The sequence below is a fragment of the Melospiza melodia genome, chromosome 8, assembly GCF_035770615.1.
Source record: "Melospiza melodia melodia isolate bMelMel2 chromosome 8, bMelMel2.pri, whole genome shotgun sequence".
NCBI lineage: Eukaryota > Metazoa > Chordata > Aves > Passeriformes > Passerellidae > Melospiza > Melospiza melodia.
The window spans coordinates 26181058-26193113 of record NC_086201.1 but is presented as its reverse complement, the minus strand read 5'-3'; the positions used below and the strand labels follow the sequence as shown (position 1 = coordinate 26193113).

At 39.4% G+C, this 12056-nt stretch overlaps 1 protein-coding gene across 2 annotated transcripts in view; it reads left to right on the top strand.

Moving 5' to 3' along the window:
* BMPR2 (bone morphogenetic protein receptor type 2) overlaps positions 1 to 10789 on the top strand; it is a 103928-nt gene extending 93139 nt beyond the window's left edge. For both annotated transcript variants that reach the window (XM_063162380.1, XM_063162381.1), the window contains 2 exons: positions 326 to 1587; positions 3279 to 10789. In XM_063162380.1, the coding sequence (XP_063018450.1) occupies positions 326 to 1587; positions 3279 to 3529 (1513 nt within the window). In that variant the 3' untranslated portion in view covers positions 3530 to 10789. The remainder of the gene's footprint in view (positions 1 to 325; positions 1588 to 3278) is intronic.
* The last annotated feature ends 1267 nt before the right edge of the window (positions 10790 to 12056 follow it).

Below are 12056 nucleotides of genomic sequence, written 5' to 3'. Positions count from 1 at the left end.
TAATCTGTTGGTTTTTTGTTGACCTTCTTCACCATCACTTCTCTGCATCTAGAGCAGAACCTTAGCAGTTGTGTGCCAACTGAACAAACAGCATATTGGACAAATAGAACATTACTGTTCTCCTAGGAGATAACATCTATAATGAAATTTTGCCCTAGTAAAACCAATTTTCTTTTCAAGGAAGTTGCTGAAATACCTCAGTTTCTACAGTGTCTATGCTTAGTTTATTCATGAAAATAAACAGAAAGACTGTTAAATGAGAGACATTATAGTATGAGGTGACTTTTACATATATAGTCTTAATACCTCTTATTTTTTCTTAAAGGAATCTGTCGCATCACAGACGTGTATCAAAGATAAGGCCATATCCAGATTATTCTTCCTCTTCCTACATTGAAGATTCAATCCACCACACTGACAGCATAGTAAAGAACATTTCTTCTGAACATTCAATGTCCACTACACCATTGACTTCAGGGGAAAAGAATAGAAATTCCATTAACTACGAGCGGCAGCAAGCACAAGCTCGCATCCCCAGTCCCGAGACAAGTGTCACCACTTTGTCCACCACCAACACAGCTGGCCTCACTCCCAGCACCGGCATGACCACCATCTCCGAAATGCCTTACTCGGATGAAACAAACTTACACACTACAAATGTCATGCAGCCAGGTGGGCCCACCCCTGTTTGTCTGCAGCTAACAGAGGAGGACTTGGAGACAAATAAATTGGATCCAAAAGAAGTGGATAAGAACCTGAAAGAAAGCTCTGATGAGAATCTGATGGAACATTCACTTAAGCAGTTTAGTGGGCCAGATCCACTGAGCAGCACTAGTTCCAGCTTGCTTTACCCACTGATAAAACTTGCAGTAGAGGTGACGGGGCAGCAGGACTTCACACAAGCTACCAACGGTCAGGCGTGTTTGATCCCGGATGTCCCAGCTGCTCAGGTCTATCCTCTACCCAAGCAGCAGAACCTACCGAAGAGGCCCACTAGCCTCCCTCTAAACACCAAAAATTCAACCAAGGAGCCACGGTTAAAATTCGGTGGCAAGCACAAATCAAACTTGAAGCAAGTGGAAACGGGCGTAGCCAAGATGAACACTATCAATGCTGCAGAGCCGCACGTGGTGACGGTGACCATGAACGGAGTGGCCGGCAGGAGCCACGGCATGAACTCTCACGCTGGCACAGCCCAGTACGCCAATGGCACGGTGCCCTCTGGCCAGAGCAGCAGCTCGGTGGCGCAGAGGGCCCAGGAAATGCTTCAGAACCAGTTCAGTGGCGAGGACAGTCGGCTGAATATCAACTCCAGTCCCGACGAGCACGAGCCCTTGCTGAGGCGGGAGCAGCAGGTCGGCCACGATGAAGGGGTCCTGGACCGCCTGGTGGACAGGAGGGAGCGGCCGCTGGACAACGGGCGAACGAACGCCAACAACAACAACAGTAACCCCTGTCCAGACACTGCTGCAGCCAGCATCCAGAGTGTAGTGAGAAATCCTGGGCAGACCCAGAGCAGACGAGCACAGAGGCCTAATTCGCTGGATCTGTCAGCCACAAGTAGTTTGGATAGCAGTAGTATGCAGTGTAAGTGCCTGCAGGGCTGAACGGTTTCCCTGACACCTCTCTACCTAATAACTGCATATATCTGCTCAGAAATTATTTCTGTCTCCCGTTTCTCCTCAAAGCATACTCATTAAATCTCATATAAATGTAATTTCCATCAGCACAACCTCTGTCTTTTTGATACAGTCCTGTGTCCATCATTTCCAGTATATTAGATCACTATCATCCTTCTACATACACAGAATAAATCTGTCTCTTTCTAACCCATCCACTCTGTCTCTAGGTTAACTTTCATTATTCCTTACAAGGCTTCTACCTTTGGTAGCTGCAAAGCATATTGGAAAAGTGTCCTTTTTTTTCTGCAGGGGCACTTTAAACCTTTTTTTCCTTACTTTTCCTCATTCTTTCAAGTGTAGCTGTCTCTAAGATGCATTGATTAAAATAATTTATTATAGTAACTACTTATATGCTTCATGATTTTAAAGCAACTGATTTTACTGCATTAGCCCAGCCTAAATGGACAGTCAGGCATTTTCTACTTTGCTGTCCCAGCTCCAACAATTAGAGCAATTCTTCATCAGTTTGCCATGTACATAAATATTAATCCATGTAATTAGAGAAGGAATTGATTTTAATAGTTTATTTCAGAAAAACTTCCTTGAGAGTTTTATGGCCAGAGGTCTAAGAGGTTGCAATGGGGTTCTCCTTTTTACAGTAAGAATGTAATCATGTAGTTATAGTTAAATTAGGTACATCCTCTGGATTTGAGCCTGTTTGAGCTATTGGAAAGATCTCCTGGTGTGCATTTTAAAGAAAATATATTTCCAGAAGTCACTTTAGTCTTGAAAGGTGCTTGCAAATCTCATGAGTGTGTTTAGGAAGATGCTGTGATACTAGTGGAGTAAACTGGATGCCAGGCATCTTTGGAAGTAAAAGGTTTAAAACCAAACAAGAACATATCTTTCAGGAGATGTAATTGAATATTCAGCAATGGAATGTTTAAGCCTTCCTTTTAAGTAGGAGACCTTCATTTTTGTCTTAACATGTTGATGTGAGTTGAAATCTTACCAAGATAAAGAAAAAATATTATTGCAGTGACTTTCTTTAATTGAAGTTTAACTTACAAGAAGGGGTTGTATAAAGTTTTTTTTAACAATCAGATATCAACTGCTGAAGTTTTATCACTGTTAAAGTTGGTTCTGCCAGTTTTACAACCCAGCATTCCAAATCCTGACTTAATGTCTTAACAGAGAATGGACTATTTTGTTTTCAGGTGAAATGCTTTGCCAGGTGGAGTAGGATTAGGGGACCTAACATTGCACTATTTAAGTGTTAGCCTTTGCTGTCCTGTAGTAGCAATGTTCTTTTGTACCTCCCATTACAGGTGATATAAGATACTATGATTGCAAAAGCCCCTCAAATGTCAAATGCTGATTCTCCTGTTTGATGCCCATGTGCACTCCAGGTAACACAAATTACTTCAGTGAAGTAATTTCTGACAGAACAGAATCTAAGCCCTTGTTTTAGTGGCAGCTGTTGTAGTTGATATACCTGTCATGCCTCTGCCCCGCAGTTGCTTCTGTGTTTGTAGATTTTGTTCTTTGTTTCTGTTTCACATAAGTAACAACTCTGGACTCCAGTCTAATCTCGCCTTCCTCATAATACTATTTTCTGTTCTGTTTTCTTGTTTTGGTTTGTTTTTTTCCCTTCAGTAGGTGACTCCTCACAGGATGGCAAATCAGGCTCAGGAGAGAAGATCAAGAAACGTGTGAAAACCCCGTACTCGCTCAAGCGGTGGCGTCCGTCCACGTGGGTCATCTCCACGGAGCCGCTGCACTGCGAGGTCAACAACAACGGCGGCGAGCAGGCGGTGCCCCCCAAATCCAGCACTGCTGTGTACCTTGCAGAGGGGGGCACTGCCACCACCATGGTCTCCAAGGACGCAGGGGTGAACTGCCTGTGAAGCGCTTCAAAAGCCCACCTTTGTTTTGCGTTATTTGAAACAAACGTGCAGAAGACATTTTAAAAAACTGCTTTCTCCTCCTGTCAGCAACCCCTACCAAGGACTCGCTTTAAATAGATTTCAGCTATGCAGAAAATTTTTAGCTTATGCTTCCATATTTTTATTTTGTTTTATTTTTTGAACGTTTTTGCACTTTTATTTAGTATCGCTAAAGTTAAGTCTGTCTGTTTTGACCACAGAATATATATATGTGTATCAAAGATGTGGTCTCAAAATATTTTTTTAAAAAAAAGTAACAAAAAAAAAGTATTGCTGATAATCAGTTTGGACCAGTTTCTTAAGGTCACTAAGAACATAAGCAGACTATAAGACAGGTTTGACTGCAGTGGTGTCTTGTAACCATGTTTTGATTTCTGTGCACAAGCTAGTCTGTATATTTCTATGTTACAAAGTGTATTCTCTTTTGAACCCCTTATTTTCCTTGTGTCATGTTGAAATGTGCAATAGTCTATAGGTCATAGTAGGCTTTATTGAAAAGTGTGTTTCTAAAACTGCCACATGTTCCCATTTTTGTATTTGTTAATTTTTCCTTGTCAGTTGAGCAGTCAGCCGGTCATGACAGTGAACTTTGCACATTGTAGCCAGCTTGAAGCAGCTGCCATTATCACATTGTGCTCAGAGGTGACAATGCATGAATTTTCCCCAACTTGAAAGGGCTTTAAAAAAGGAACAAAAAAAAAAAAACAATCTGAGCTCTGTACCTTTCTTTTGATCCTCCCTAATCAAAATGTGTTTCCTTTATAGTAGTAGATGCCAGCCTGTGAAGCTAAGTAACAAAATGTTGAACAAATGTAAGGAGACAGTGTCAGCCATTTTTCCGTTTTATTTTGTGTGCAGTTTCACCCCCTGTATTTATGTAAAACCTTATTTAGATCACTAATTATGTACATTGAAAAATACATTTTATTCAGAAATATTAGTAATTGTCATACTTAAAAGCTTGAGTGAAGATAGGTTGTGAACGCATTTTGTTTACACAGAGAAAAAAACCATCGATCTTACTTGGCACAAAACAGTTTGGTGATGAGTCACAAGTCTTTCCTGATTTACCTCCTTACAGACAGGAAGGGGTAAAAATGAGCCTGATTCCTTATGCAGGTAGGTGCATCCTAATTGATTGTTGTTGCCAAGTTGAGTTGAAACTCATCCTCCCTTCAGAGTTCTTAGAGGCCCTCATTCATCTTGTTAAGGTTTATTGCATGCTTTTAAGAGTCATGGGTGTTTGTGGGGGAGGGTTGGGGTTTTTTTTGCCCTCTGCTTAGTCCCTTCTTTCAGTTGGTATGCACATTGATTTTAGCTGTCAGTGAATGTGAATGTAATATGTATTGAGATAAATAGTTTATTCACTATCTCAAGTAAACCCTTCATTTTTTTGGAATGATTGGTTTTACTGTCTACTGAAAGAAAATAATTTTCTTATTAGTTAGAACCTCCTTCCACCTAAGAAACAGCCTTCCACCTGAGAATTCTTTCCAATTGAAAACCCTTCAGTAAAAACTATTTGGGTATAAAAAGATGTATCACATCAGTCTTTGGTAACAAGCAAAGATTTATCACTTCATCTGAAAACTGGTGATGTTCAAAGAAAGAAAATCAATTCAGTCAGCCTGCCAGACTCCTGTGGCAGGATACTGGCAGCAAACAATTGCCTCCCCCAGCCTGTGTCCTTTCAGCTGACTGAAGCAGATGCTCTCTGCTTTTAAGCTCATTTGTTTCCTTGCCATTTTACCATTTTTTCCCCCTGAGGTAAACTTTGCCAACCCTGTTCTTCTCTATCTGCTGATACAGCTAATCTAATACATGCCTTGCTTACATCTGATTGATTCTTGCTGTTGCCCAAAATTCCTTGCTTGTTCTTGATTGCTATGATTTTCTCTTGTAACACTTCTTAACATTTCTTAGATTCTCCTAGATATCTCCAAGAGATAGCACTATAAATGCAGACTTTGAGTAAGTGTAGTTGTAGAAGTACAAGCCACGAGGCACATTTTGAGCTCCCTATGTTCTTTAAGCACCAGTTCAAATAGTACCTCTCGTCTCTGAGGCATAATTATGCTTTCCCCCTGTATAATGCACTTATATCACCCCTTTTTAAAAACACAGCCTTCTTCTGGTTTGACTTTTAATTCACTCTCTGGCTTCCCATCTGCTGCAGTCTCACGTCCCAGATGTTGAAAACCTGCCAGTTGCCCAGCTGGGTTTCAAGACCTGAATCAGAATTTCTGGCATTCTATTCATATTGCTCACTGGGCTCTCTTCTCCTCTGGCCTCCTGTGAGTCTCCATTTGGGGTGCTTGGTGGTGTTTTTTGGGAAGCACTGATCGTGGTCTTGAGGACTCTTCACTCCTATCCCTGTGACTTTTCTTCGCCTTGCATGTATCATCCATCAGCATTTCAGAATGTGGGCTGAAAACAATATTTAGGACTCTTACTAAATCAGACTATTCTGGGGAGAGAAAAATTGCTTCTCTGACTGCTGCTTCCTTCTGCTGAGACAGAATTGCACCAGTCTTTTAGCCTTTCTTTGCAGGCCATGCCTTTGTAAGAAATCCAACTTTTTTGTGATCAATGCAATCAAAATAATACCAGATGAAGATGTTGTTCTGCAGATTTCCTTCAACATTCTTAATACTTTTTTTCTTTCCTTTGTCTATTTCTGTTACTTGCTGGAGGGCCTTTGGAATAAATTATAATTAGTAGCAAGATTGGCTGTGCAATCTACCGTGGATAAATATAATTTGTAAAATGATAGAAAAATGTACTTTATCAGGAAATACAGATTTATCAGGAAATGTAGAATAAACAGAAAAAATCTTTTCTTTTTTAAAGGTCAGTCAAAGCAAACTCTGAAATAGGTCCCAAAATACTGTAATTGTGCACAGCTAGATTAAATCAGGTTAGAAGTTTGATTTTAATCTTTAATTTAGTAATGCCATTTTTTTTCCTCACACCGCATAATCCGTTGTCCATAGAATACTATCTCTGTAAGTTAAATGAAATTGAATTTTCCTGCTGCAGGGAATCGTCCTTAACCAAACAAAATACATGTAAGAGAAAGAATTCTACAAATCAAACACGGGGATGGTTGTTATTGTACAATAAACAAGGAAAGAAATGTGATTCATTTCCTTGTGAGTTATGATTTTGCTTATTTGATTTTCAAAAAAAAAGGAAAATTATGAAAGTTGGTAATTTTCCATCAATTTCTCATGTATATTGCAGACAAGATAAATACAGCAAAATTAAAATAGAATGATAGTGTAAATACCTATTAATTGTGCCACTGTCAAATAGGCAATAGTAGAATATTTGTTATGTAATTTATAATGGAGAATTCAAGTAAAATGGTAGAGCAAACAGTTTTGATGTTTGTCTGTATAAGACAAAATCCAACATCTTGCTGGGTATAGAAAATGGTTTACTAGCAGAAGGCAGGAGAGTTGTTTAGGTTAATGCATTGTCTCTTGTTCTGTTTCCTGTAATAGAGATACCATCGTAACATGGTTTTTAGACTGTGAATTCTAGCCCTTTGAACAGACATGCCTGTTGGTATTGGTATTTCTCAGATTGTAATTGATATTTACAGGTCAGATTATCTGCAACACTTCCCTGAATTTGCTTATAGTGCTTTACAGCTTGATGTACCAGCCAGTTAGTGTTACCAAGGCCTTTCTTGAAACTCCAAGATGCACTTACACTGCACAGCTCAAGTAAAGGTATTCCCAATTTAAAAGAAAACCATCTGATGGTATCATAATTAGAATGTTTTCAGAAACAACATTTCCATTCTTGTTTTGCTTTCTTGGTGCCACTCGTTTGTCTCTAGTTTTTCATATAGAAAATTACCTGATTTTCAGAGGCAACACATTTTGATTTTTTTTCTTCAGTGCACTGGGCACAAAACAATGCAAGATAGATGCTGGCAATTTTCAGGAAACAAGCAACAAAAACCTCCCACCTCATAAATATGTTCAGAAAGTTCACATCCTCCTACCTGTCAGCTTTCTCTAAAAGAAATCTGGCATCCTACCTGCCTCAGAGAGGAGAATAAGGAAGTTCTTTAATTATATGGAATAAATTATTGGCCCCAAACTTAATAGTAATGAATACTTACTTAAAAAGATATATATATATACATTGTATATGCCCTAGTTCCAGTGTTCAGTGCATTTTGCTCTAATGATATTCCATTTTTAAATGTTAAAAAATATCCACTAATACAACATTACTGTGTCGATGTTCAGATCGTTATTTTCTTTACATGAAAAATACAAAAGTTCCTAACCATTCTTCCATTGAAATGTTACTGTGGACATTTCTTGCCTAATTAGGGTGAATTTTAAAATTGACATATTTAATCTGTGCATTAGAAATGAATTATGCTGTAGTTTTTACTTGTATAAAAATGATGGCTGGTCCCATTGCTGGAATAGGCTGGGTTTAAGCCATAAAAATAATAATTGCCAAGCACAGTAGCATATAAATAACCTGATATCTAATTGGAAGATTTTTATCAGCTCATCAAAGTAAAATGAAATTGGATTGATCAGTCTTTGAAAGATCATAGACTGGACAACAATATTGTGCATAAATTGGGATTATTTGAACTTTTCTGTCTGCTCTCCCAGTACCCATTTTAACTGGTAACTATATTAATCTTCTTTTTAAAACATGCTTACTAATTTTTGTTCAACCTCAAGCCTTTCTTCAGTGAAAAAACTATACATATTGCAGTGCAGCCAGATATATATATTTTTATGTAAACTCTGTGTGTATTTAGATGCATATGTATGTTGTGTGTAAGTTCCAGAATTAAATTCTGTGAGTTACAGCATCAGATGGTAGCACTGGTAGAAAGTATAATGTGGGGGGGATTTTTCATATGCCATTTTAAAATTGTCTGTAGTGCATCACAGTAAAGCTGGGATCAGACTGTGACACACAGTCCAGTAGTTCAGGATCTCCTGTGACAGACTTGTCACTGATTGTTTGGGTGGAATGGATTTATATGAGAGAGAGAGAAGCCTGGGAATGCACATGACAAGCTTTATCTGAAGCTGAGTAATTTAAGATACCTCTCTCAATGATCAAAAAATAACCCAAAACACTTAAAACATGATAATTTTTACAAGGCTTTTTTATGTAGTAGCTATAGTTATATGTGTGGTTGCCATTTAAACATAGTATTTTAGTCCATTAAATCAAATTGCATTTTAGGCTTCTAGATTGTCATATGAAACTGTAGCTATAGAAATACATCCCTTTTTGATCTCACCCATCCCCCAAGTAGGTTCAGTTTTGACATGAAAGAGTAACAAATCAGTTTTCTCATTTGGGGATTCTTCTGTACCGAGTGGAATTGGAGGCAGAACTTCCATTTCTGCAAGAACAGATTTGTGCTCCTGCAAATGCAAATGGATGTTATGTTCAGCACCTGTGTTCCTGAGGGAATGGGCACCTCCAGGGCTCCTGGCTGAGCCCAGTGCTCTTGGAATCCAGCAGGAGTCTGCCTCTGGCAGTGGGCAGAGGAGGGGTGGGTTCTGCTGGCTGTGCTGTTACAGGTTTCTGGGGAGGAGTAGCCCTGGGAAAGCTGATGTGGAATGTGGGAGTGCGGGGCAGCCCTGGCTCCTGAGCCTTGCTGGGTGTTGCAGCTGGGGATTCAGGCTGTGGAGCTGGGTCAGCACAGGGCAGCTGTGGCTTTGTCAGGAAGTGGGACTGCACCAGGGGAGTGGGAGTGGAAGGGTAGAGTCAAGTCAAGATAAATCCTCATTTACACCAAGGCCCTTTAATGTTGATCTGGGCTCCATGCAGGTCTGTGTTAGCAGTGCATTATTAATACAAGTTACTTCTTACAGCCATTTCTGTTTATTTCACTGTGGTTTAATATACACGTGTGCATAATAAGCAGGAACTAGTTGGAGTTATGCTAATTCTTAGTGTAATCATCAGCCATTTTTCAAAGCCTATTGCTGATTTCATCAGCAATTGTTTGAATTTGCAAGTCATTCAGTTGGTTAACTTCAATGCATACACCACAGCACAGGAAGGAAGGATTTCTTCCCAGTCCTTACAGGCTTCTGCAGATCTATCATTGGAGTGTGTCCATCGTGGCGCAGCATCTCACCTGGTAACTATTTTAAAGCAGAAATAATTAGCCTTTATAACTTTCTAGTTCCAAGGTCTCCCAAACCTCCACTTTTGTAGCCCATTCACTTGTTTTTAAGACAGAAAACATGTGTGAGGTTTATTTCTAGAGCACTTGATTCACTTTCTTTTTTGTGCTTCAGAACTGTATCATGAAGTTTCACACTTCAGTCTTGTTTATTCAGAAAATAGTTAATGTTTCTGGTCTTTGTAGTTTGCAAGAAGTCACAAGAACAAACAGGCAAGTTATAGCTGACTCATTTGTCACTTTTGAATTTACTGATTGGTGACTCTTCTCTCTCTTTCACACTGTTGAAACGTATTTAAAACGGTTTGTGTTTATATGTTTCTTGTCTGCTTTTTGTCTCTAGAGGAAAGCGTGCTCTATTCACATTTATATAAGCTGGAATAATGTTTTACAATCGCTGTTGATTATTTTCCCCCCAAATGCAGTATAAGAGGAAAATAAATATGGCAAGAATGAATTTTTAGGGTTTGGTCTTCTGTAAAGGCTGAAGTAAGAAGATGTGAAACTGCCATTTTCCTTATGAAAGACTGTAAAGAGAGCTGTACTTTCTGAGCGAGCTTTTCTGGGGGAAGAGGGGGAGAAATCCTAGAATATGGAGTCTCATCAGAACCCTTTTGTTAACGGGTATTTTTGGTTTTCCTCTCAAACGACTGAGGAAATATCATGTATGAATTTATAAATAATTGCTTTCAGTTATTTCTTTTGTATAAGCTGCGCAATACCCTTGCTATGCTGTATAAGTTGTGTTTCATGGAACAGTGTGAGTATGAAATAAAAAGCTAATTTTTGGGTTTTAATCATCTGTGGATGCCACTATGAAAGCTGACATTGTTAAAGCCACTACAGAGTTTTCTATGAATACTTGTAAGAATTGCTTTGTTATATATAAACCTAAATAAAGAGATTGTATTGATACAGAGACATTGGATAAGAACATTTAAAAGGCTATTCTTTAGGCCTGAGAGAAAAGGCTTGCTGTAAAAATGGTGCATTATTCCATTTATTAAAGATCATATTAATGACAAAAAGCATGGTCTTTTGTTGGTGGTTCATATCGTTATTGGCCATGAGTATTAACATGCTCCAGGAGTGAGAGGAAGAGGAAGCCCCCCTTGCATATGTGTGGGTTGGTTGAACTGAAAAAGATGGATTGAGTTATAGTAGAAGGATGCTGCAAATTTCCACTGACTGACGCTTTTCCTCTATACACAGATTGGTGGCATCCATTCTCCAGCTTGGATGTTGATTTATCTCTCCTCCTCAATTACTGTTAATTTATTTTTCTCTATCCACAGTGATTCTTTTTGCAAGCAAATAAGTGATGCAAGTCTCTGGCCAAAGAACTAACTCAAAAAAATCAAAGAAAGAAGGGAGACAGAATGAGGAGCTTCATTTCTTGCTGTCATAAATAAGGAGGAAACAACAAACCGAGGCAAGTAGTGTATGGTTGAGTATCTGCCTGTATGGCAAATCATCTCAGCCCACAAGTGAAGCTAGAAACCTTTGGCTACAGGAAAGGACCATGGCAGGCCTTGCTTTCCCTGGGAGCAGGAAGCACACTGGGAGTGGAAGCCAGCGTGACAAAAGTAGCTGTGTCCCCAAAAGCAATTCTCACTTTTGGCTTGGCTGACAGTAAAAGCAGCCAAGTCCTGCCCTACCCCAGCAGGTGTGGCTGAGCCTTATCCTCAGGGCATCTGAGAAGCCTGACTCAGCCCTGCAGGAACAGAGTGTGAATGGTGAATTTTACTGATAGATTTTTCTTTGGGTGCATGAGCTACTTGGACTTAAGAAAGTCTCCTGATGCTTTCCCTGTGTGACCTCATACACACCTCTGCCAGCTCTCCCCTGCAGAAATAACCACTTTTACTTGCTTTTGGTTTGCTAATGGGAATTGAAAATAAAACAACAATAATTATATTCCCCTTTGTTCCAGAGCAGTGATGCAGCTGCAGAACGTACTTTGTGGAACACAGCCATGTCAGTCTTCCATTTGTTTCCATTCAGGGTTTTTTCCCTATTTACTTCTTGCTAATTCTGATGTTATGGAAATTCTCCACGTGCAGGAGATTATACGCATCTGCTCGCTGCCATGACCCAAACCACATTCTATTGGATAAGAAGATTCATTTTCCATAGGCAGGAAAACTCAACTATACCAAAATATTTCTATAAATCCAGCCTTTCATGTTAACCTGAAACATTGTTTCTCCATCCAGGGAAGAGTTGAAATGTTTTGATTCCTGGAATTTAAGCAGCACACTTGGGTATTCTCCTTTATGTCAGGGGATCTTCTTT